Source organism: Capra hircus, chromosome 23 (assembly GCF_001704415.2).
Source record: "Capra hircus breed San Clemente chromosome 23, ASM170441v1, whole genome shotgun sequence".
In the NCBI taxonomy this organism is placed as follows: domain Eukaryota; kingdom Metazoa; phylum Chordata; class Mammalia; order Artiodactyla; family Bovidae; genus Capra; species Capra hircus.
In genome coordinates, this window is record NC_030830.1 from 37,618,112 (window position 1) to 37,645,691 (window position 27,580).

At 43.4% G+C, this 27,580-nt stretch overlaps 1 protein-coding gene across 1 annotated transcript; it reads left to right on the forward strand.

Moving 5' to 3' along the window:
* On the forward strand, positions 26,037–27,203 carry TMEM217 (transmembrane protein 217). The gene has a single exon (XM_018038666.1). It carries the CDS (start codon positions 26,139–26,141, stop codon positions 26,715–26,717), a length of 579 nt encoding a protein of 192 aa, XP_017894155.1. The 5' UTR covers positions 26,037–26,138; the 3' UTR covers positions 26,718–27,203.

The window sequence follows — 27,580 nt, forward strand, 5'->3', positions numbered from 1 at the left end:
TCCTTCTCATGCAGAACTTCTGGATTTGTCCCTATCAAAATTGGCTGGGGAGTACCAAGGGTCACCCAAATGGATCTCCTGCATGCCACACATGTTCTTTCTTTCTTGCCCCAAATGTGTAACAGCCATCCAGCCTTTTCCGCTGATCAGTGTCTGTCACCCCTGCCGAGACAGTGACTCCTCTTCTCGCATGCTTGTCATTCGGCACCAAAAAACCAAACTCCCTGAGTGGCAGCCATAGCTTATAGTTCAGGGAGAATTGTTTATGCCCCTAGTAGAAGTATTTCTTCTTTTATATTCAAGATCTCTAACCCTGCAGAGTCCAGCATTGCAGAGACAGGAAGCATATATTCTCTTTCTGCTTCAAATTCTTTGTGCTTTGTGCGATCATTGAGGCTGATGGTAAAGGGAGTCATTCTTGCTTCTACTTTTTGGTTCTTAGACCAAGAAAGTTTGTTGCCATCCTCACCATGCTCCAAGTTGATGCCCAACAGCCTATTTCTTCACTCTCTCTGATTAGATAGTATGATGTATGTATACGGTCATGGTCTTCAGTATCTCTTTTGCTATAAAGTGAGCCCCTTGGTCTAATACAATGTTATGTGGATCTGATGCTGATGGTTGGAATACTCTAGAAGACTTGGCTAGCAGTACTGCTCTGCATGGAGAAAAGGTAAAGATATTCCATCACTGGACTATCTAGTTCTTGCAACATTAATTGAAAATAAAGAAGAAGAAAGAAAGAAAACTTTCAGTAAAATAGAGTGTATTTCCTCACCAATAAAATACTTTGCAACTACTAAAAACTATGTTCTAGAGACTGGTTAGTAACACAGTCTGTGCTGTCCTGTGAAAAAAAGCTGTTTATAAAACATTTATGCACAAAACAACCCATACCATCTATTTATAAATCTATGTTAGCATAGAAAAAATTCAATAAATGTAGTTGTCATATTCTACATTTATCTATTAGAGTCCCAGCACTTTTCTTATATAATGAGTAAGTTATATATTAAAGTCATAACATATTAATCATTTTGTGTCTAATTTATGCAAATTTCCCCAGTCTGTTGTCCCTCATTTGCATAAAAGTTTTAAATTTTAAAAATTCAAATCTGTTCATCTTTTCTTCACTGATAACGTCTCTTGCTTTAAAGCCATGAGAATTGTCAATCCTGCTCAGACTTCATAAATATCATATTTCTGCTAGTTTTCTACTTAAAAAATTTAATTCTACTTCTCGCAAAGTAGCTAGTTGGTTTCCTCAAGGATGAGAGCAAAAATAAGACTCAGAGTGGTCTCTGTGGCTGGCTCTGATGTTGGACATGCAGCTCAGTAGCTAGATCAGCTTGGTGAGGGGAGCCAAGCTTCTGGACTCAGTAACAGCCTCTCTCCCCCCGTATGTTTCCTCTACTCATGCAGCCAGCGTCCCAGTACATATGACAGACGTGGGTTGACTCAGCTGGCTGAGTCATTCACTTACCTGGTTGTTTAGTACTTCTTTGTAGAAGAAGTATTATTTGCTAGCCAGTCCTTGAGTAGAAACGGCAACCCGCTCCAGTATTCTTGCCTGGAAAATTCCGTGACAAAGGAGCCTGGCGGCTACAGTCCATGGGCTGCAGAGAGTTGGACATGACTGAGCGACTAAGCACGCACCACCACCTTTACACTGCCTGCCAGCTCCCAAATGTCCATCAAGGTTCTCCGCCACAGGCTTCCTTGTCCTAATCTTCAGCTCTTTCTCTTTCAAGGCCAGTGACCAAGCCATTCACCACAGCCCACGAGTTTTTATTATTCCAAAACCCAAAGCCACGTTTTTTCCACACAAGTTGGATGACAGATTCAGTGCCTGCAGGTCTGGCCACGAGAGACTTTTGCCTCCGTTGTCTCTGGAGATCACCCTGAATGATGCCTGTAGTACAGCTAGCATCCATTCTCAGCTTGCACCCACGTATCACGAACCTCACTAGGGATTGTCCCTCTTCCGTTAGCCAGTCATCGTAGCTCTCCAGAGATCTGCATGAGCCATGGAATGAGCTGAGAGAGAGGGGCTGATGCAGCAGGGATGGGCACCTGTGTGTGTGTGTCACTAACTTGAGTAGATCACTGATACCCATCAATCCTTCCCATGGCTGATTCTGCATGGAGCATTTCTGTCTTATGATGAACTACTTCTGGGACTGCTGACCTTATGATCCAATGGCTCTGGCAGAACCCAGCTCATTCTGAGCAGTTCTGGCTCCTGGACACTCGTTGTCCCATGGTCAGGTGCTCTGTCTCTATTAGGGCCTAGTAGCCTGCCAGAAGCTTTCTAGAAGGTATTTAATTCTCTACTGCAGATGGCATGGCCTTGCTCCAGAACCTTGTGGACTGGCATTGTGATTCTCCCATCGGGACTTGTCATAAATTCCACATGACATCTTTTTCTAGCACTGATGCTGCTAGGAACCCAGGGTCTACCAAATCATATGGCCCAAGCAGCAGGACTGCCTGCATGGCAGCCTTGACACTCTCTGCAGAGCCCTTTCCTGCCCTTAGCTGCACTTAAAGTTGACAGGCTTTTGTGTCACCCAGTATATGGGTTGAAGTGACATTTCCAGGTTTGGAACATGCTGCCTGTAAAACTCAAAGAGGGCTACCAAGTATTGGATTTCCTTCTTTGTGGTGGGAAATGTAAGAGCCAAAATTACATCTTTTACTGTGGGGGAGACGGAATGTCTCAGCATGCCCCAGGCCACTGGACCCCAAAAAAGATTCACACCTCTGAATCTTACAAGGTTTTTCTCCCACTCTCTGGAATACATGTGTTACAGAGGTCTCTAAAATGCTAGTCACTTCTGGCTCAGCGGCTCCAATTAGCATGATGTCATCAATATCCAACCAGTCCAGGTCTTTTGGGAAGACATTATACCAAGAGTGGGAGCATTAACATAGCCCTGAAGCAAGATTGTAAATGTATATGTTATCTGTTCCAAGTGAACCAACTGCTCTGATTCTCCTTCCGGTAGGGGTAGAAACACGTGTGCTCATTGGTTCACTGGACACAGATTACGGACCCGAGGACAAGACAGTCTGCTCCAGCGAAGATAGCACACCTGGCCGGCAGCTGCAGACAGATCTACTCTACTACAGTAATCTCTTGTGATCCTCCAGGATCTGTCTGACTTTTTGCAGGTGTAGACTAATGAACAAATGGAGACGTGATGGGGACTGCCAGCCATATAGCCCTTAAGATTCTGAATTATTGTACTTTCATAATTACTTTGTATGAATTGCTCTCATCCTCCCTGGGATGTGCCGTTGCTTTTGATTTACTATCTTGGCTCCTGGGGGCAGGAGTGGTACAAGAAAGGGAGTTTCAAAGACTTTTTCACTAAATAACTTTTATTCCACAGGCCAAGAAACCAAGATATGAGCATTCTAGGGAAACGAACACTTGGTGGGCCCACAAGCCCAGTGGACACACCGAGTGCCAGACCTGACCCAGTCTCCACTTACTAACTGGCGCCTATATGTACCCACTGTAAGAGGGTCTCATGATGATACTTCAGCATCTCAACTCGGCCCCCATACTCAACTGTCCTTGAAAGAGTATTCACTTTACTCAGTATCTGATGACCCAAATAAGCAGCCACAGTTCCTATTAGGGAAAGACTTGGGAAACGCCTACCATGTACATCATCATGGCGTTACAGGGTACTTCCTACTGGGGACCTGACCTCTCTTTCAACCTCTGAGTTCTAGATCTAAAAACTAGTTCCTTCCTGGAAACTGAGCAAAGGATCGTGCCTTTTATTGGGACCCTGTCCTTGGATTACTGATCATCAGAACAAGTGGAACGCTTGTGCCAAACCAGCTCCACAACTCTCTGAGGGCCAGGGTCCCTGGCTGCAGCTCCAGCCTTGCTGCTCATCACAATAATCGCATCCACCTGGTCACTGAGGGTGACATACCACCCCTGGCCCCTGCTGTTTCAGGGCTCTCATCCCCGTTATCATGAGTAAGCCTGGTTCTGTAACAGCATCTCCTACCGTTAGCCCCGGCCTGTAGACTCTTAGTGACGCTGGTACCCTCCTTTCACTCGCCATACACTTCTTACACTTTGAGGTGTGCCCCAGGCCTCCGGTGGGACATAGCCACCTGGTAGGCTTTTCTGTTGCACATAGCATAGCAACTCTAGCGTGCCACCTTCTCCGAGCCTTTTTATTTCTTCTTCCATCATCTGCCAGGACCATCCTGGCATTTCTACCTCACTTAGTGAGGGCCATCATTTTTCCCATGCTTCTAAGAACTGTCCTAGGGATGTCCCTGGTGGTCGAGCGGTTAAGACTCTGTGCTTCCACTGCAAGGGGCACAGATTTGATCCCCAGCTGGGGAACTAAGATTCCCCCATACCATGTGGCCAAAAAGAAAAAAAAAAAAAGGAAGAACCATCCCAGCTAATCAACAAGGACCTACAGTATAGCACAGGGAACTCAGCACAATAGTATGTGACAGCCGGGATGGGAGGAGAGTTTAGGGGAGAATGGTGAAACTATCACAACGTTGTTAATCAGCTACGCTAGATATAAATATAAAATAAAAGTTGAAAGAAAAAAATGTTCTTTTTGTTTTTAGCAGTGTGTTCACACTGTCACTCTGGAATCTTGCCGGGTATTAAATCTTACGTCCTGAAAGTCTGCTCCCAAATTAAAAATCAGTCTCGTTTGCAACTTCCTGTGCTGCCCCTGTTGATCCCACGGCTTCAGGATGCAGTTAGTCTCCTGTGTCCTCTCACAGCAGCTCCTGCCATGTGTTGGGAGCTTTGGCTGCTTCTCTGGGAGTAGGAGCCCTTTCCTTCCTCATCAGGCCCAGCTTGTCTCTGTCCATGTTACGCTGTGACCGTACCTTGGGTATTGGCTTAGTGATCAGGAGGCAGGTAGTGGCAGATTCTAGAGCAGGTTTGTGTCCTGCTGGAGAGAGTCCCCTGCATCTTCTGTAAGCATGGGGGCAGGACCAGCCCTTCCTTGGGAAAGGCGGGCCATTTCTGCAAGCTCAGAGGGTTCAGGTAACCTGAAAATTTAAATTTATGGGGATATATCAACTCAGATATTCACATTACATCTATGGAATTTCCATTCTTCCCCAGTCGGGGCTCTGTCCTACCCAGGCTGGGAGCCTGATCATCTTTAGTGCTCTGCTACTCTTGTGATTAAGATCCTCTGCTTTCCCCGTCCTCCAAGCATAAGGGAGTGTCTCCTCATACGCTCCCAAGGAGGTCCTCTGGCCTTTGCGCTAGGCTTTAAATTGCTGATTATTGCTGTTCAGTTGCTAAGTTGTGTCCGACTTCTTGTGATCCCATGGACTGCAGCACACCAGGCTTCCCTGTTCTTCATTGATTCCGAGTTTGCTCAAACGCATGTTCATTGAGTTAGTGATGCCATCCAGCCATCTTATCCTCTGTAGTCCCCTTCTTCTCCTGCCCTCAGTCTTTCCCATCATCAGGGTCTTTTCAAACGAGTAGGCTCTTTGCATCAGGTCATCAAAGTGCTGGAGCTTCAGCTTCAGCATCAGTCTTTCCAATGAATATTCGGAGTTGATTTCCTTTAGGATTGACTGGTTTGATCTCCTTGCTGTCCAAGGGACTCTCAAGAGTCTTTGTAAGCATACATAACTCAAAAGTATCACCAAAGAAATTACTGATTACTCCTTCTCAAAACTGTGAAGTGTTAATTATTCTAATTCCACTGTCCTTGCGATTATTATGTCTCCCATATTTCTCAAATGCCTGATTTATCACACCACTAGTGCATTCCCCTCCACCAGAACACTATCCCAGTTTTACAACAGTGAAAAATGTTAAAAAGGTCACTGTTACCTCCTACCAGGGCCTACCTGTATTCTACCACTGATATCAATAGGGTTCTTTCTGTCAAACTGGATGATGGGTGATCAAATTCCAAAATCCCATCTTAGCACCTTCTTTCTTTAACCACTGCTGGTACCAATAGTCCCAGGAAGAAGATTCTGAGGCAAACATCCGCAGAGAAGAAAAGAAGTGCTCTTGATATCAACACCTGTGGATGGGAAGTGAAGAGGCAGGTTGTGTACAGGGAGAAGTTGTTTGGAGCACAGTGCAGCCTGAATGAGGCCTCAGCCAGGCCCATGAGAAGAGTTAAAGCAGGGTGACCCTTCACAGTAGTGTCAAGTAGGGGCAAGGAGGCAGGTCTTTGAACACCGTATTAACCAGCCATTGGATATGGGCTGCCCCAGAAGACTTGGGTGAGATGATTTTCTTCACCCAAGGCAATTTCTACAAAAGATTGACAGCTGAAGGCTGTCAACACTCTGAGCAGCTGGGGGAAAATCTTCAGTCCTGAAGGGATATCTGGACAGCATCAGAACATCAGCTATAATCACAACAAATAGATAAACAGACCTGATTATCCTATTTACATACTCAGTGAGCAACCCATGCCACTTCTCCATAGGCTGTGCCTGCATCCCAAGCACCTAGAGTAGGAGCAGAGACCACATAACAGGGGCTGAAAAGATATTTATTGGACAAATGAACAATTAATACCTAACTCATTGGGTTATTGTGAAGATTAAATTGAGATGATAAATGTGAATATTTAAACAGGTCAGACATGCAATAATCACCATGTTACCTACTATTATACAGTTATTAATAGTAAATTTTCCCTTCTCAGGGATCTTCCCAACCCAGAGGTTGAACCGCATCGCAGGCAGATTCTTTACCAGCTGAGCACCAGGGAAGCCCAAGAATACTGGAGTGGGTAGCCTATCCTTCTGGCCGGGGAAGAAGCAGGTAAAGAAAGGGACCTCTGGGAAGAAGGAGAAGGTGCTGTTTTCTTTGGAGGTAATGAGGTTATTGAGTCAAATATTTTTGAAAACAGCATATATACTTATGTATATAAATCTTTGACCTAAATATAAGGGCCCTTGTATTGGTTGCTGCCCATTTTTAACATCTCCCAATTCAATGACACTCTGGTTATTATCCTTCCCACTCCCCTCTTTCCGTTCGGAATCTGATTTTTTCAATCGGTGGAGGAAAATCAATAACTGACCGGACGGTCCAGAGTTGCTAACTGTTCAACACAACACGTGACTAACGGTTGGTTCATAAGAGCCTCTCTCTCCTCAGATAATTGATCCCCGTGAAAGGACTTGTGCCATGCTTGAAATTCAGATGATCAAATCTCTGTTTCAACCAATAACCGTCACTTTCTGACCAAGAGAACCTAGATGTGGACAAACTATTCAGGAAATAATCTTCTTTTATCTGTCCAATTCAGACCGCCAATGGACATCTTTAATGCCTTATTAATCTACTATAAATCTTCACCCTTGATTTTATTTTCGATCTAGTTTTGACTCAGAATGAGATTTAATATTAGCATTTTGAATCCTTTGAAAGTCTTGTCAGTGTTTTTTGCCCTTTTTGAGTTTCTGTGCTTCTGTACCACAGTGATGGGGCCAGGAGAGGGCAGGAAGCAGACCCTAGTCCACATAATTTCTATCCCATCAAAGGACTCTTGAAGTGGGCTGATTGTTCCTCACCTGTCACTCCTGGTTATTGCTATCACAGTCCTTCCACATATTGGAAGGTCTAAAGGATCTTTTTTTTTAATATAAATTTATGTATTTTAATTGGAGGCTAATTACAATATTGTAGTGGTTTTGCCATACATTGACATGGATCCGCAATGGTTGTACGTGCGTTCCCCATCCTGAACCCCTCTCCCACCTCCCTCTAAAGGACCTTTTTAAATAGGCCCACTAATGGCTTCTTCCTACATAGACATTACCCCCATTTTTAAGTTGTTTTTGTCCCCTAATTTCACAATCATGAGATTGCATGAAAAGGACTATTTTAATTTTCTCTGAATGTCTCATGTTTTTGTAGACGTTCGTCTTATTTTGTCTCAGATATTCATATTTATAGATGTATCCGCCATCAAACAAAAGTCCCTCTACCCTTTTAATCATTTTAGTGGCTTTTCCTTGGCTGTTATTTTTCACAGGATGCAGTGACTAACACTGCATACTGAGATCCATAAGGGAGTTCCTGAGGTCTTTGTTGAAGCTGATGTTTTTGTCATTATTCTGAAACCACCAGAACTTTTACTGGCATTTTGGATTTTACAAGAACTGATGTCTTGAAGGAATAACCTACAGCAGCTTCTGATCCCTTTCCTTGGGGGCAGCTGACAGTTCAGAGTTCATTGTGTTAAAGATGTCACCTGAATTGTCTCCTCCTGTGTGAACTGCCTTAGACTTGTCCACATGGCAAGTCATCTACCACTTTCCAGCCTACTCATATAGTTTTAGAAATGTTCCAAGAGGCACTCCCAATTGACTTGACATTTCACTATGTGGAAAGCAGAGAATAATTTGTGTACCTAGAAAAGTCTCAAAATATTCCTTTTTCTTAATCATTTATGAAATGTTAAATAACACTGATTCCCAGAGGATGCTGCTAACATTGCTCAACCCTGAGAAGCCATTAATATTCCTACTTTTTGTTTTCTAAGTCAGTTTCCCATCCACAATTAAAAAAAAAAAATTGTCTAGTGATAACTTTTAAAATTGTCTTTGTTAGAGAAGTTGAAATCCTTGAGCCTTTTTTCACCACCACCACCACTGTGACCAACCACATCCTTACAGCAGCCTGCTAGTAGGCCTCTTCCACTCTTGTCCCATTAGAGTCTATTCTCCCCCACAGAGGGGGAGAGAGAGAGCCTGTTAGAAGGTCAGTCAGGTTATGTCACTCCTCTGCTCAGTACCCTGCAATGGCTCTGTCTCACTTGGCACAACATTCCAGCTTCTTAACGACTCTCTGTGGTTTGGTTCCACTCTCTTCCTTGCTTAATCTGCTCCAACCACACTTACTGGCTTTTTGCTGTTCCTTGAACACTCCACTCATGTTCCTACCTCAAGGCTTTCGCATTAGCCACTGCCTCTGCTTGGGATTCTTTCCCCTCAAATATCTATTTTTCTTTAAAGTGTTACCCTTACCTGCCATATTTTATGCCTGTTTCTTGTCCATCTCCATCCCCTAGAATGTAAATTCCACATTTCCAGAATGTAAATGTAAGGCAAGGATTTTGTCAGTTCTGTCTCTGCTCTTCTCACCTAGAATAGGGCTTGGCACACAGTAGGTGCTTAATATTTGCTGAATGAGAGAATGAAGAGTATAAACTATTCTTGTCTTTTGGTTCTATGTTGTTCACGTGTGTTTTTTGTTGGAAAAGATGATAGAAACCATTTTTCCAATCCCTGGCGGGTGTGTCCACCTTACCAAAGAGTCTATAAGCTTATTTATGCTCTTTGTTGAAAAATAGCCTCCCTTTCCTGGGAAAGAATGTCCTCTTCAAACCCTTTTGCAGTTTCAGAAAGATTAACTTGTACTTAAAATGATGAGGGACGGAGGTCATCCACCTAGCCACCTGTCCATCAAAAGGTGATAGCTGTGGCAGCAGGACCACCCTCACACCAAACTTAAGGTGAAAATCCTTGGTTCTAAGGGGTGCATGGAACACTTTTGGTAGAGACCCTTAGTGATAGGTACTGACTGGTCCATTATACTGGTGCTTCTTATACTTTTTAAAAATTTATTCATTTTTGGTGGTGCTGAGTCTTTGTTACTGCCCAGCAGGGGCTACTCTTTGTTGCGGTGTGCATGCTTCTCATTGCAGTAGAGTTTCTCTTGCTACGGAGCACAGGCTCCGGAGTGCCCGGTCTCAGTAGATGTGGCCCAAGGGCTTAGCTGTCCCATGGCATGTAAGATCCTCCCAGACCTGTGTCCCCTGCATGAGCGGGTGGGTTCTTAACCACTGGGCCACCAGGGAAGTCTCTCTCATACTTAATGTACATGTGAGTCACCTGGAGATCATGTTATAAGTCTAGATTCTGATTTAGTAGGTCTCAGGTAGAACTTACGTGATAGAGGATGAGATGGTTGAATGGCATCATTGACTCAATGGACATGAGTTTGAGCAAACTCTGGGAAATGGTGACGGACAGGGAAGGCTGGCGTGCTGCAGTACATGGGGTTGCAAAGAGTCAAATATGACTGAGCGGCTGAACAACAGCAACAGCTGCCTCCCAGGTGACCCTGATGCTTGTAGACTGCACTTTGGAGACCTTTTGCTCGTGGAACAGAGTGACCTATGATCCTTAAATTTATTTCAAAATTTATTTATTATTTTGAAACTGTAAGTAGAAAATTTCAATGTTGTTTGGCTGCAAGTTTTTAACTGTTCCCTCTTTAACTTCATCTTCATTCAGAAGAGAGTAAAAAAACAGATTAGAGCAAAGAAGAGTTTGGAGCAAAGGGAATGAGCTATGTCTGGGTTGCGTGTGGACTCAAAAGAGGTGATTCTATCTCAATCCTTAGAGAAAGTTCCATGGAAGAGTTAAACCAAGAATGGAGACATACAGGGAAAGAAAAAAACCTGAAGGACCTTTCAGAGTAACAGCTACAGAGGGAGATAAAAATCAAGAAAAAAAAAAAGCCTTTGGACTAAGTTCCAAAGAGATCACTAAAAGTGAAAGGGAAGGGTCTGACTCTTGTGCCCCCCATGAAACAGCCCGCCAGGCTCCTCCGTCCATGGGATTTTCCAGGCAAGAATGCTGGAGTGGGTTGCCATTTCCTTCTCCAGGGGATCTTCCCAACCCAGGGATCGAACTCAGGTCTCACACATTGCAGACAGACTCTTTACCATCTGAGCCACCAGGGAATCCCAGAGATCACTAGCAGACTTTAATCTCAGCGTAAGAGTGGAGTGGACTCTGTGCTAAGAAAAGAATTAAGAAATGAGAGCAAGAAGCAGACTTCACAAGGCACCGCAGAAAGTTGGACCACCAAAGGAATGGTGAGGTCAAACTGGGATCCAACAGCAAAAGGGCTTTTTCAGCACCTAAACAACCACTGAGAGAGTCAACTGAGAGAGATCAGTTATGTCAGGGACGGCAAAAGGCTAAGCAAAAAGACTGAAGAAGCAAGAGGTTATAGGAATAAAGAAAGAGAGAGTAGAGTCTGAAGGGGTGGAAGGAAGATAAAGCATTTCTTTCCTAGGAATTTATTCTAAGAAAGTCAGTTAAAAAGAGGGAGGGGAAAAGCTCTGTATACAAAGGTATTACTTGCCTTGTAACCAATAACAAACGGGGTAAATCAAAAGATTACAAAGGTTTAAACATGAGAAGATGGTTATACAAATTATGGCATGTGGTTTGTAAACTTGAACCAGGCTATGTCATTAAATCGTGCAAATTTGCATGCTACATAGCACGTCAAAAAGGTTTATGAAGTGATGTCCAGCAGGGAAAAGGCAGAATGCAAAAAATCTTTGCCTGATTTCAATAAAAATACACTTGACTCTTATCAAAGAGTAGAAGAAAACATGGAAAATTTTAGCAACTTTTGTTAGTATAATTATACATCTTTTTCTTTCTAGAATTCTTCTCTAATGCTACCATATTTTTATCCTTATGAAATATATGTCATAGAATAAATTAGGGGGTGTCGAGACTTCCTTGGCAGTGGTTAAGTCCAGTGGTTAAGGCTCTGTGCTTCCACTGCTGTGGGTACGGGTTTGATCCCTGGTTAAGGAACTAAGATCCCACATCCCCCATAGTGGGCCAAAAAATATAAGTAAGCAAGTAAATAAATAAGTTAGAGGGTGGCAGACTTTTTCTATAAAGGGCCAGGCTGTAAACAGTTTTCAGCTTTGCAAAATTATCAAGGCTGTGTTCCAATAAAACTTCATTTGTAACTACAAAAATTGGAATTCTATGTGATTTTCCCAAGTTAAAAAATATTCTTCTTTCAATTTTTTCCAAATATTAAAATATGTAAAAACCATTCTTAGTTCACAGACCATGCAAAAATACTGTACCAGATTTGGCTATGGATGCAGTTTGCCAGCCCTTCAGTAAAGAATAAAGAATAAATAGCATTTGAGAATAAGATTAAGAAACAAAAAAACCTTCCAAATCCCCATTTTGCCCCTCCTTGGTCCCACCCCCCTCCCTCTCTCCAGTGGAAACCACAATTCGCTCTCTTCCATGTTATACACTTTTACTATATACACTCAGCTGTGTCCGACTCTTTGCGACCCCATGGACTGCAGCCTACCAGGCTCCTCCACCCATGGGATTTTCCAGGCAAGAGTACTGGAGTCAGGTGCCATCGCCTTCTCCTTACTATATATGCGCCTCTCTATAAACAACATGCTTTTCATGTTTTGAAACTTTATAAATAGCAACACACTGTACATATGCTTCAGCAACTGGCTTTTTTCACTCTGCATTCTGTTGATACAAAGAGCTCTAGTTTGCTCATCTTAACTGCCCTATTGTGTTCCATAATGTAAATATTCCTCAATTGCCATCGCCAGTTATTTCTATTTTGAGCTGTGCTCAGTCAACATTCTTCTACACATTACCATGTGCACAATTTTCTCTCGTGTGGTGTTTTTCAAAGGACAGCTTGTCAACTGTTATAGTGAGTTGAAATACATTTAAAAGTTGGAACTTTTCATGAAATAGAATAAATGGGGACATTTATACCTGATACACAAAATTGACAATGTTGTGTCAATTATATCTCAATGAAAAAAGAAAAAGAAGAGACAGGATTAGAAAAGATCAGAGTGTTGCGTGTAATAGGAAAAGGCATTATTGTGCAAAAATTTTATTTCCACTTTTTACACACATACATATGTGTGTATGTGTGTACTTGGTTGTAACGTAAAACATATATCTCAGTAAGAGATTGTTGTCACAAAGTTCAAAAAACCACTGCTTTAAGGTGCTGAGAGATACCCAGGAAAAACATGCTGGATCATAGAATGTGCACAATTTCTACTTAACTAGGTACTGAAAAATGCTCTCCAAAATGGTTTTTCCAATTTACACTGGTCCTCACTGCAATGGGTAAGAGTTACCATTGCTTCACAGCCTCACAAGTAGTAGGTTTTTCTCATGAGATATTAAATACACCACATACACAAAAGATTGTATAACACTAATATGTATAGTTTGATGAATAACAGTAACATTTCCCTGAACGTCCCCCACTCCCCACGCTATGCAGCAGGACATCACCAGTACCTTAGGTGCCTCCTGGGAGTCGCTTCCCCTCTGGGCATTCCCCTGCCTTCAAGTGTAACCACTGTGCAGAGTTTTGTATTAAACATCCTCTGTGTATGTATATTTTTGACCTGTTTTTGTAACCTTAAATAATGTATTGTTTATATTAATGATTTAATGACAGTGTATGGTATTCATTCTCCTGTTGCTTGCTTCTTTTAGGCAACAGGATGGTTTTGAGATTTATCCATGTTGATAGATTATAGCTGTAATTCACTCATTTTCACTGCTGTATAATATTCCATTTTATAAATAGCACCACTTACCTATGTTACTACCAATGAGTATTTAACTGTTCCAGGTCGACCTGCAGCCTGAAGCATAGTGAGAAAAATAGATGCTTGTGGTTGTAAACCACTGGATTTTGCTTCGTTAAGGTGGCCATAACTGATTAGTACAGAGTGAAATGGGAAAAAAGTAGGAGGGGAAAGACAGCTAGGAGTACCCTTTCAAGAAGCTTAGCTGTGGGGAATTCCCTGGCAGTCCCATGGTTAGGGCTCAGCATTATCAGTGCTAGGGACTTTGTTCAATCCCTAGTTGAGAAACTAAGATCCCATAAGCAATATGGCAAAAACAAACAAACAAATGAAAAACAGCATAGCTGTGAGGAGATTGAGAAGCTAGTTTCCTCCTCTTCCTCCCTGCCATCATTGCTGTTCTATTGTAGTTCTTTAGATGCCTATAATATAAACGCCTTTCCCATGTATGGAGAATTTTTCACTCTATGAAACCTTGTGGGAAGCAGAGCCCACCTACCAGTATTGCAGCTAAAAATGGCAGCTACTTACTTTCCCATCCTTTCTTGTGAACAAAGCAAGTGCACATGTCATAGGCTCTGCGGATGAAACTTTCCCAAAGTATACTTTGAATCAGGAGGAGCTTATGATGCAAAGAAAAAAGAGAACAAGAGAACTCATTCCTGGTGAGCAGTACCAGTTGTGACAGCAACACCCAACTTAAGGGAAAAGCTCTGGCAGCAGCAATACCTAGAGTCTTTTGCCAGAAGGCCTCTCAGTGTAACTTTGGCATCAGACGCTCATCACTGGCAGCAGCAGAGTCTTCAGCGGCCCAGCTCTGTGGCATGATATTGGCTGCCATCCTGTAAGCAAAACCTCCGAATGTGGTGTGATAGATGATGGTATCAATGCCCCAGTTCTTCACCTTTCCCTGCATCTGTGTTATCTTGTGGGACCTTCTCATTCTAACTCTTGACTCAGTCTTGTGACTTGCTGTGATCAAGGGATTTTAGCAAGCATTATACAAGCAGAGGGCTTCCCATGTGGCGCTAGTGGTAACGAACCTGCAGGCCAGTGCAGGAGACATAAGAGACTTGGGTTCAGTTCCGGGATCGGTAAGATCCCCTGCAGGAGGAAATGGCAATCCACTCCAGTGTTGTTGCTTGGAGATTCCCATGGACAGTGGAGCCTGGCGGGCTACAGTCCATAGGGTTGCAAAGAGTTGAACTCGACTGAAGTGACTTAGCATGCAGGCAGGCATACAAGCAGAAGCTTGGAAACCATTCACGTGGCTGCACTTGCTCTCTGGCTTAGTTTGTGTGCGATTATATAACAAAATTCTCCAGACTGAGTGGCTTGTAAACAAGAGATATTTATTTCTCACATTTCTGGAGGCTGGAAGTCTAAGATCAGAGTGCCAGCATGGCCTGGTTTTGGCAAAGGCTGTCTTCTGGGTTGCAAACTGCCAACTTCTTGCCATGTCCTCACACAGAGGAAGGAGCAAGGGATCTCTCTGGTGCTTGTTCATTCAGAAAGGCTCCACCCTCCTGACCTAATCAATTCCCAAAGGCCCTACCGTCTAATACCATCTCACTGGGCATTAGGTTTTCAACATATGAATTTGGGGAGGACAAAAGCATTCAGTCTATAGCACCCTCACTGTGGGCCTCTGCCATTGCAACATGTCTAGGCTAGCCTGTTGGATGATGAGAATCACTTGGACCTAGGCCAAGTCTCTCTGAGTTATCCCAGCTGAGGCCATCCTAAGTCAGCCAACAGCCAGTTGACCCTCAGGCATATGAATGAACTCAGCCAAAATCAACAAAACTGTTTAGTCAACCAACAGTTGACCCCAGACATTAAGTAAGTCCAGCTGAAATCAGCCCAGCTCAGCCCAGCCCCAGAGAAGCTGAACCCCGCAGACTGGTGAACTAAGTACTGTTCATTGTTACATGCTGCTGTGGTTTTGTGGTTATTTATGTAGCATTGTTGTGGCAATAAATAACTGACCCTTTGCACACATCTATGAGCTATGACTTTTCTGCTTAAATCAGCCAAGAGCAAGTATCTGTTGCTTGCTCTGACACCAAGACTGAATATAAATAAGAGAGAAACACAGGGTCAAAGGAGAGATTGTTTGAGCTGGAAGAGACTTTGGCATGCTTACAGGCAAAGGATTGGAGGCAGTAGTGTTTGTTAGGACATGAGTTTGGGTGCAAAATAACAGTGCTTTAACCATGACAGAGGGCTTCCCAGGTGGCTCAGCTGGTAAAGAACCCACCTGCCAATGAAGGAGACGCAAGAGACAAGGGTTTGTCCCCTTTATTGGGAAGATCCCCTGGAGGAGGGCGTGGTTACCCACTCCAATGTTCTTGCCTGCAGAATTCCATGGATAGAGGAGCCTGACAGGCTACAGTCTGTGGGGTTGCAAAGAGTTGGACACAACTGAGCGTGCACATGTGCACACGCACACATCACCGTGATAGAAGTTTAGTTTCCCTCGGTCACCTAAGAGCCTGGGTAAGAGTGGCAGCCCTGCCCTGTGAATCTTCAGAGGCCTAGATCCTCTGTGTTTATCATGTCCTTGTCCAGTTGGCCCGAGGGCACCCTCTACTCCCCCTACTCCATCCACAGTTCAGCTGTTGGGAAGAGGGAAACGAAAGATGACTTTCTCCTTAATACGTGGTGTGTGCATGCTTAGTTATGTTTGACTCTTTGCCACTCGATGGACCGTAGCCCTCCAGGTTCCTCTGTCTGTGGGATTCTCCAGGCAAGAATACTGGGTTGCCATGCCCTCCTCCAGGGGATCTTGCCGACCCAGGGATCAAACCCGTGTCTTCTGCATTGCAGGCGGATTCTTTACCCCTGAGCCATCAGGGAAGCTGGTCCCATTTATTTCTCCCCCTTTCAACCTATTCTCAGGAACTGGTCATATGGCCACACTCAGCTGGCAGGGAGGCCAGGAAAGGCAAACCTTATTCTGGCCAACTGTGTGTATATCCCTGCTTCTGTGGAAGAAGGGGAAAACAAATAATAATAGTTCTTCCCGTGTCAGTGAGGAAAAGGGGATAATTAATGGAACAGGATCTCTGTGATTGACTTTATTAGCCATTTCCTTCCTCCTTCCTTGGGAAGGGGATTCATTGTTTTTGGAGAGAGGGGACAACTGTGTTCCCAGTTGGCATGAATCACAATATGTCTTAACCAGTTATGGCAATCCTACTGAGCTTACCAGAAACTGACTTCCACAGCCTCCCCTGCAGTGTTGGGTGACCATGTGACCCAGCTCTGGCCAGTGAGCCAGGGAAAGAAGGCTGCTGGGGCTTGTGGGAAGTGGTTTCCTTCCTATGAAAGAGACAAATGCAGAGGAGAGTTTGGCGCTCTCCTGCTTGTGGTACTGATGTGAGACTTCTGACCACAAAAGAAAGGTCAAGAGAATCACAAATACCAAACTAGAGCCCTGGCACCTTCTTGAGGATTCACATGACCTTGAGGGATGAGTATGAGCGAGCCAGGTGGAGAAGGGGAGGAAAGACATTGGAGGAAATGAGAGTATTATATACACAAGGAGGAATGCACAGAGATGTTCCTGGAAAGTTGGATCGGAGTCAGATGGTGAGGACTTTGTAAGCAGCAGTGTGATTTATTGTCCAAATTACCTCATTCATAGCTGGGACTGGTTTCCTGTTTGTTGACTGATTTACCACAAAGCATGACGGGCATCTTCCTTTTGTAGGTTTAAGAGGACTGCCTATCTCTTCCCCTATTAGAGAGTTAAATTACTTTTGTTTTGGAAAATCTAGGCTCTCAAAGGCAGAGATCTTGATTATGTGGGTGGGTCGGGGTATAGATCTGAAAAGATGAGCGAGCAGGGAATCACTTCCGACTCCTACAGTGAATGGGGTTTCCCTATCCTCGGGGAATGGAGAAGTGCCTAGTTCTGCCCACCTTGGGACCCATGTTTGACCCCGGAGCGACAGGATGATTGATGGGTTGGCTGCGTGGACCCCAGGCTGGGAACTGAGCTGTGAGCCACAGCCTTTGGGGCTATGAGCAGTGGGACCACTGAGGCTAGGACATCAAGCCTCTCACACTCTCACATGACTGACCACACAGCCTAAAGTCCAGAGCCCTTCCATGAGATTCTAGAATTGGGTGAACCTGGGAATTCAATGTGACTCCATCAAGGGGAGAGAGAAAAACACTTTGAGATAGAATTTTCCCCTAACTCCTTGAGGAAGACGACTGAGTCCAATTTTATATTACTTTTTTAAAAATAAGAGCTAGAAGAGGGGGCTTCCCTGGTAGTTCAGTGGTAAAGAATCTGCCTGCCAATGCAAGAGACACGAGTTCAATCCCTGGTCCAGGAGGATCCCACGTGCTGCAGAGCAGCTAAGCCTGCGTGCAGCAAATATCGAGCCTGTGCTGTAGGGCCTGGGAACCCGTCCACAGCCAAAGAAGCCACCACGATGAGAAGTCTGTGCTCTGCAACTGGAGAGTAGCCCCTGCTTGGTGCAACTAGAGAAGAACCCACACAGCAATGAAGATGCAGCATAGCCAAAAGTAAACTAGTAAATAATTTAAAAATAATAGTAATAAAACTGCTTTCTTGCACTAGAGTGTCCGATTATGGTACAAATTCCTTCTGTGGTATATACAAAGCCAAAGGAGAGGGAATGAGAAGGGTTCATAAATTATCTCAGTAGTTTTTTTTTTAAGTTGATAGATTTATTTTAAAGAAAGTGTAGAAGATATATCTCAAAGAACTCAAGCTCCTATATATGTGAATTATCCATTTTCATTTAAAAAAATCCAATTAAATTGGCCTGATACTGCCAGGCTAGGAGGAAATCCAACCTCCATTATGACCAGAGCTCCTCTGGCCCTCAGGGATGCCTTGGAATCCAGAGGCAGAACCTGGTGCCAGAAACAGGGGCCAAGCTCTTACCCACGGCCATCATGGGGCTGTGGGCAGCTGCCTTGTGCAACCCACAGAACAGAGACTTGAAGCCCACCAGCCCCTGTTTTAAACTCCACATAAGGTGTAGGCATTTTTACTGAGGTGTTAAAAAAAAAAATTCTTGAGGGAATTCCTTGGCTTCTCAGTGGTTAGGACTCTGCACTTTCACTGCTAAGGGTAAAGGTTCCCCAATTGGGGAACTATGATCCCACAAGCCGCATGGCACGGCCAAAAAAAAAAAAAAAAATTATGACAAATATGTTCTAAACCAGGGATGTACATTTACTTTTGGTGGGAGAGTGAATTTGTAGCGAGCATTCGGTGTTTTGCTTACATCTAGTATTTTTACAATTATATATATATGTACACCTCTGGGACTTCCCTTCCTATACAGAATGTGCAGGTTTGGGCCCTGATCAGAGAGCTAAGATCCCAATGACTCATGCCAAAAAACCAAAACCTATAACAGAAGCATTATTGTAACAAGTTCAATAAAGACTTTTAAAAAAATGGTCCACAGGGACTTCCTGGTGATCCTTGCAGTGCTGGGGACTCAGGTTCAGTCCCTGGTCAGGGAGCTAGGATCCCACATGCTTTGGAGCAGCTGAGCCTGAACCCCACAACTCCTGGGCCCGTGTGTCTCAATGAAGGACCCTGAAAGATGCAACAAAGATTCCAGATGCCACAGCTAAGATCTGATGCAGCTAAATAAATAAACAAATATATTTTTAATGGTTCACATCAAAAAACAAAACCTTTTAACTGACGTAGGTGACTTAGGCTCTTCTTTTTCTTTTTTATTTATTTGGCTGCACTGGGTCTTAGTTGCAGCATGTGGGATCTAGTTCCCCGACCAGGGATGAAATCTGGGCCCCCTGCGTTGGGAGCACGGAGTCTTAGCCACTGGACTGCCAGAGAAGTCCACTTTATAATGTGTTCATTGCCATTAGTTATTTCCCTGCCTCAACCCAATAATGCCAGAGATCCAGCTGAAGGGAGCTGGGAGCAACATCCTCTGTTGGAACCACAAGTTGGATTGTGAAAAGAACTAAAAATATTGAGGGCATTCCTTGGCTTCCCAGTGGTTAGAGCTCTGCGCTTTCACTGCTAAGGGTAAACATTCAATCCCTAACTGGGGAACTAAGAACTAAGATTCCCCAACTAAGAACTAAAGTTCTTACCATAATTGTGTAAGTCTAAGATATTATCAAATGCAAGATGCATTAATATTTCAGATATCACTGAGAGAAAAATACTATTAATAAATTATGCCTTCATGCTTTCTTGCCACTTTGTATTTTTTTATTTTCTACTTATCAAAATGATTCTAGACTTATTTATCTTTTATTTATTTTGGCTGCGCCAAAAACCTGCATGAAAGGTCTTAGTTCCCTGACCAGGGATCAAACCCATGCGCCCTATATGGGGAACACAGAGTCTTAACTAATGGACTGCCAGGGAAGATAGTTTCAGACTTATTTAGATGTAGGTTTTTTGTATTTTTTGTTTATTTATTCATTTTTGGCTGCACTGGGGTTTTGTTGCTTTGCAAGGGCTTTCTCCAGTTTTGGCGAGTGGGGGCTACTCTTCATTGTCGTGCACAGGCTTCTCAATGCAAACGTTTCTCCTGATGCAGAGCCCAGGCTCCAGGTGCGTGGGCTTCAGTATCTGTGGCTCACAGGCTCTAGAATTTGGGCTCAGTAATTGTGAAGCACAGCCTTAATTGCTCCGTGGCATATGGAATCTTCCTGGGCCAGGGATTGAACCCATGTCCCCTAGGTTGGCAGGTAGATTCTCATCCACTGAGCCACCAGGGAAGTCCCTAGACAGAGATTTTAAAATCGCATATTGATATTTATAAAAATATTCAACTTTAGAAGTAATCAATAAAATACAAAAAGATGCTCTCTCAGTGTTGACATCCGTAGCATATTTGCTTTTGTCCCTATGCCTGTTGCCTCATGGTAACAAAATAGCTGCTGAGGTTCTAGGCATCATACCACATTCAAGCTAAGAAGAAAGAAAATGGAGATAGTGTTGCCTAAAAACTGAGTTTGCTTCTTGGTAGGTGCCAATAGACACAACCAAGCCAAAGATAGGGAGAAGGAAGGATTTATTATTACTGGCAGCAAATAAGAACACTGGGGATCTTTTCCAAAGCAATGTCTCCCTGAACAGCGAATTGGGCAAGTCTCAAGCTTGGGGTACATGCATATTTATGAGAGGGCTTGAGCAGAGGAGAATTCAGCATAGAACTGGGGCCAAGGTTGACCGAGCCCAAGCTTTAGTTGACCTAAAGTAGACTTCTGTTAGCAAAGAAGAGGAAATGGATATTGGGAGGGAAGCTGATATCTTCTGCAACACAACTTAATAAATAGTAGTTTTACATACATAATAAATAGTAGTTACCCCTTGGCATAAAGCAAAAATGACAATAGCAAAAACTCATATAGTACAGTGCTTACCATGTTCCAAGCACTGTTCTGAATGTTTTAAATATATTAACTTGTTTAAGCCTCGCAGCAACCTTATGAGGTAAATACTGTTATTATCCTTGTTCTGTTTTAGTGTTTTTTTTTTATCATACTTCTTATGCTCATGGTTAGACTTATCATAATCTTTGGTGCATGACATAGCCCTAACTGATCCATGCATAACTCCTTTATTTACTTTAAAATTATTAGTTATTTTTAATAAAGTAACATTTACCCTCAAATCCTCTACCCAAAGTAAAATTAGGATCTTGTCATTAAATCAGATATGACTATATGATCTCCCCAACCCATTTCACTTCCTCCCCTGGCCCGAGGTGATGGTCATTTAGAATCCTAAGTTCATTATTCCTGTATTTTCCTTATATAGTTTTGTAGTTTTATCACATCTAGATATAGAGTCCAAAAATTGTGTATGCGTGTGTATAACATACCTATAGTTGCTTTTAACTGTATATCTTCTTTTGGTACTTTTTCATTTGCTATTACATTACTAAGATTCATTCCAACTGTTCTGTGTTGCTACAGTAATTCATTTTGATGACTGCTTAACCTCCCATTGTGTGAATATGTAGCAGTTTATTCATCTTCAAACAATTCTTTACTGAAGTACCTATTATGTTCTTAGTGACTTTTTCCTTTTCTAGTTATCCACTGGACTAACTCTATCATATCCAGGATTGCTAAAGGCTTCATGTAATTTGAGCAGTTTTCTTCATCATTTTTAATCGCTACATGAGATCTTGCAAGACTCGCAGTGATGCTTTGCAAATTATTTGCTTTGGGTCATCAGTTATTTACATTGGGCTCTCAGAGAGAGGCTGAACAATAAAGACTTGATTTGATGGGCTTGGTGCACACATAGAACCCTTAGTTTCAGCCTAGAGGAATGTTGTGGTGATAGGGGAAAATGGGGAACATCAGTTCATTGGTGAATATTTCCTTGTTATGGTCACTTTTCCTTCCCTGGTCAGCCTGGCAAATGTGGAAGTTTGGATTTTGACCACTGAGATAACAAGAATCCCCTGCACCTCAGAAAATTCCCTAAAACTCCTGACGCAAAAGGTAGAATCCATTTCTCCTCCCTCTGAAAATGGCCCAGCCTTGGTGACTCACAAGAATAAAGTGCAGCATTATTTACTATAGCCAAGACCTGGAAACAACCTAAATGCCCATCAACAGTTGACTAACTAAGGAAAATGTGATATATATATATATATATATATATGATATATGCACGTATATCATATATATAATGGAATGGTATTCAGCCATAAAAAAGAATGAAATGATGCCATCTGCAGCTACATGAATAGACCTAGAGATTATCATACTAAGCAAAGTAAGTCAGACAGAGAAAGACAATACCATATGATATCACTTACGTGTGGAATCTAAAATATGACACAAATGACCCCAGCTGCAAAACAGAAACAGACTCACGAACACAGAGAACAGACTGTGGTTGCCAAGGAGGAGAGCTGGATTGAGAGTCTGGGATGAGCAGATATAAACTATTCTATATAGGATGGACAAACAAGGTCCTACTGTATAGCGCGGGGAACTCTATTCAATATCCTGTAATAAACCACAATGGAAAAGAATATGAAAGAAAATACACACACACACACACACACACATACACACATAACTGAATCACTTTGCTGTACACCAGGAACTAACATTGTAAATTAACTATACTTCAAAAAAAGAGAAAAGAACAGAGTACAGTAGAAGCAAGCCTGTGCAACTTCCAAGGCCAAGTTGAAACAAGGTGATACAGTTTCCCCTAGTTCACTCTTCTGGGGACATGCGCTCTGGAGAAGCCAGTCAGCAAGAGGTGGAGAAACCCAGATGAGTCCACACAGAGAGACCGCATGAAAAGTCCTATATGGAGAGGGACCGAGACCCCCAACAGACAGCTGGCAGCAATCGCCAGACATGTACGTGAATGAGTCTTCAAAGAGAGGTCCCCCAAATTCATGAGTGGTGACGATCTCCTGGATGTGTCCCGTCCAAATTCCTCATCATGTACAGTGTTAAGCTAACCTCCAGAGTCCTCCACTCACAGAATCCACATGCATAATAAATAGGTGACTTATTTGTCTTATGCTACTGAGTGTTGGAGTCATTTGTTATGTTGTTGTTGTTTGGTTGCTGAGTCGTGTCTGACACTTTGACGACCCCATGGACTGTAGCCCACCAGGCTCCTCTGTCCATGGTATTTCCCAGGCAGTGATACTAGAGTGGGTTGCCATTTCCTTCTCCAGGGGACCTTTCCAATCTAGGGGTCCAACCCTCGTCTCCTGCATTGGCAGGCAGGTTCTCTACTGCTGGGCCACCAGGGCAGCCCATACTTTATTATAATAACTAGTAAAATTACAGAAAGAGAAAAAAGTAACCAGTACACCCAATTTTAAAGATGTGGGGACTTCCCTTGGTGATCCAGTAGGTGAGACTCTGAGCCCCCACTGCAGGGGGCATGGGGTCAATCCCTGGTTAGGGAACTAGGATCCTACAGGCTGTGTGCCACAGCCGAAGGAAAACAAAGTGTGGAGGGAGTTCCCTGGTGATCCAGTGGTTAGGCCTCCATGCTTCTATTGCAGGGGGTACAGGTTCCATCCCTGTAGTTGGGGAACTAAGATCCCACAAGTTGCGCAGCAAGTCCAAAAGGAAAAAAAAAGATGTGGAAGCCAAGGCCTGGGAAGGATAAATACAGGGTAAATGGAGAAGCTAAGCAGAAATAACAATATTCTTGCCTGGGAAATCCCATAGACAGAGAAGCCTGGCAAGGCTACAGTCCATGGAGTCAAAAGAGTCAAACAGGACTTGGCGACTAAACAACAGTTTATACTTTAAAATGGTTAAGGTGGTGAGTTTTAAGTTATGTGTATTTTACTGCAGATAAAAATAAAATTCAAACATTTGAATAATTAAATAATTGCAGAAACTGTCATAACCATGCTTGCTTCATAATGTGGTATTTTTGTCGTTCTGTTGCTCCTGCTGGTTCTCCCAGTGCCTCGTTCCCTATATGCTCAGGTATTTTTCACTGTGTACTAGTCATTGTCCCTGGAGAATTTCTAAGGTAATTCTTTAAGGACCCGCACAAAGATGTATCCCTCCAGAGAGGATGTGAGCTCGTTTCTCCCAGGCATTTGGAGACACTTCCAGTTTAGGACTGCTTTTTTTTTTGTTTTATTTTTGGCCACGCTGGGTCTTCGTTGCTGTGAAGAGGCTTTCTCCAGTTGTGGCGAGAGGGGCCTTCTCATTGCGGTGGCTTCTCTTGTCGCACAGCACGGTCTCTGGGACACACAGGCTTCAGTACTTGCTCATAGAGCCCTGGCTCTGCGGTTGTGGTGCAGGGCTTAGTTGCCCTGCTGCACGTGGAATCTTCCCAGACCAGGGATTGAAACTGTATGCCCTGCATTGGCAGGCAAATCCTTAACCACTGGACCACCAGTGAAGTCCTAGGACTACTTTAAACTAGATTTATTACTTAGAAGTTTTTTTAAATACTTCACGTAATTTGGGCTACAAATCTGTAAAAAGCTAGTTACAGTGACAATGTCTCAAGGAGCATTTTCTCCTGAAATGTTCAGTTAAGTTTCCTTGGAGTCTCCTGGGAGAGGATGGGGGCAAGTTTACTTCTGATTCCCCTTTACTGTGATCATAACCCTTTGGGGTCATGACTAATATAGGGAAGGCCTTCTAATAGACTCCCCACCTTGGTGGACCCTGAGCTTTAATCTCATCCCACGTTACGTTGCAGAGTTCTCATAATGAAATTCAAGTTTGCCCAGATTGGCAAAGGGGCTTCCCAAGTGGCGCTGGCGGTAAAGAACCTGCCTGCCAATGCATGAGACTTAAGAGATGTGGGTTTGATGCCTGGGTAGGGAAGATCCCTGGAGGAGGGCATGACAACCCACTCCAGGGTTCTTGTCTGGAGAATTCCATGGACAGAGAAGCCTGGGATCACAAAGAGTCGGACAGGACTGAAGCGACTAAGGACGCACACACAGATTGGCAAATACCCTCAGAGCAGATCTGACTTGCATGCTTGCTTACCTGTCCCAGCTCCTGAAGTCCTATAGTCTTTTTTTCTCCTCCTTCCTATCTTGTCAGTACTTCTGTACTTTCAAGACTATTTAAAAACTATTTTATCCAGCAATTTTTAGGTTTTTTTTTTTTAATCAGCAAGTTGGCTCCACTAATTAGCAATCGAAGTCCTTCTGCTTAATCTTCTCTTTCTTTTTATTGATTTCTGTTCTTTTATTTCTTTCCTTCCTCCTGTCTTTTTTTATTCTTATCATTGGTTGGATTTTTTCCCCCCCTAACTCCCTGAGTTGAATGCCTAGCTCATTATTGTCTTTTCTTTTTCCATGATAAGGCTATTCTATTTTAAGGTTTTAAATTTCCCTTAAAGTACACCTTTCATCATATTCCTCAAGTTTTGATACATAGTGGAGGAGTGATTCCTCAGAACCTAATGTTTTCATCCACTCACCCAGCAAGGCTATTGTGCCGCTACCGTGCCTCTTCTCCTGAGACACCTGCACTGAAGGTCTGGATAATGCGGCCAATTTTCCCCTTCAGGAGGCAGCAATGACAACCCAGGGCAAGACTGGAAGAGATAAAGAGCACAACTTAACTTGCTTTATTCAGTATTTTAGGCTTCCCTGGCGGCTCAGATGGTAAAGAGTCTGCCTGCAATGCGGGAGACCCGGGTTTGATCCCGGGATCAGGAAGATCCCCCGGAGAAGGAAACGGCAACCCACTCCAGTATTCTTGCCTGGAAAATCCCATGGATGGGGAAGCCTGGTCAGCTACAGTCCATGGGGTTGGAAAGAGTTGGACATGACTGACTCTTTCTTTCTTTCTTATTCAGTATTTTCCAATTCTGGCTACAGATGAAAATCACTAGGAAGTTTTTAAAAATACTGATATCTGGGTCATATCCAGAGAATGTTCTAGCTGGTGTGGAGTAGGGACTGTCAGTGATTATAATGGGAAGCTGAAGCTGGAGTTGAGGACCACTCCTCCAATTTATCTGCTCACTGCCACCAGCCTGGGACTGCCTCTTCCTTCCTCCCCACTCAAACTCCCAAACAATTTTAAACAGCCTTCTGTCTTCTCCAAGCTGTTACTGCCTGGTGCCCACATTTCTCTCCATTGTTTCTCCAGGTGAATTGGGGGAAGGAGGCAGAAGCCCTGGGTAATTTACCACATTGGCAGGAATGAGAATTATCCCCGGCCCCGCTCTTGTTTGTCTTCACAGGAAGTCTCAGCATGAAACAGCAGCACTGGTGTGGCATGACCGCCAAAATGGGCTCCCTGTTGTCAGGGGTCTTTACCATCACCTCCGTGGACTTGTACCTCATCTTTGAACAGAAGTACCTAAGGAGAAACAATTGCACTGAGCAGATGTCACAGATCAAGAGCACAAGTATCCTGATAAAACTGTTCATCATCTGCTGGAGCCTGACTATCGTTGTCTTCCTATCTTTCATCACCATCCTCATCAGCTGCTTGCTGCTATACTCAGTGTACACCCACATGCACAGGGGCCTGGTAATCTACGTCGTTTGGATCCTTTTCTACGAAACTGTAAACATTGTGGTACAATGCCTTACCAATGACGGTTCTTCCATGGCGGAGGTCAGAATCATGCGCTGGTTTGGTCTGGTGTCCCGTATATGCATGCACTGTTTCTGGATGTTCTTTGTCATCACTTACGCCTACATGATCTACAAAAATAAAAGCCAGGGCAATATCATCTCCTACAACAGACGTGTTTCTACCAGCAGTGGAGACTTCCTGCCGCGGAAATCCAAGATAATCAACTTTTCCCGCCGCTACAGTGAGTAACATGGCCCTGTTCCACAATAGGTTCTCATGGTAGTTCATTTTCCGTCTCATTCACTTTTCAGCAAGCAGAGACTCTACTGCCACCCTTTTCGGGGAGATACAGTGAGAAAAGGGATTACCATCACAACTGGAACGCCTTGCTTGTAGAGGATGTTTAATTAGAGGACGTTGTTATTTATCAAGCTCTCCTTGACTTCCTCTTTCCTTTTCTTGTCAGTACCGCCTTATTGGTCAAAATGAAGAGAAGCAGGGATGAAATGAAGCTGAATTGCAGTCTGGCAATCGTTTCATCTTAGTGTGTCTTCATCAGCCTTCAACTCACAGGTCTCTGATGTAACCCTAGAATAGGTAAACCTGTATTTATATCCCAGATTGTTGTAGCAAAAAATATATCACTGGGGTCTTGAGGTGGTTTTCTGCTGCTTTTTCTCCCTGTGTCGTCTATACTGTATTCCAGATAAGTAAAAGAATAAAAACAGAGACAAATCATACTTCATTTTCTGTCTTGACCCTTCCATCCTCTCCCCCAACAAACACTGTCCAGGAGCACAAATGCACTTGTGATTAATCAAAAGCTATTTGTTAAACTCTTCTGTCGGTCACTGTGCAGGACACACTGTGTATATCTCCACTGCAGGAGGATACAAAAAAGTATAAGATGTAATTCCTGACCTTGAGGATTTTGCAGTTTCGTGGGAGAGATTAAATCATGTTTATGTTTATGAATTGATTAGCCAACCACATAAGATGGTACAAGATTATACATTATCACATATCAACAAACTTCACTTTGAGTTCAGGGGTCAGGAAATGTCAGAAGCAGTTTAAGCCAGAATGGAAGACACACTGAGGAAACCTCTACT

Coding starts and splice junctions, on each gene's coding strand:
- TMEM217 (XM_018038666.1), top strand. CDS start 26,139: ATGAAACAGCAGCACTGGTGTGGCATGACCGCCAAAATGGGCTCCCTG.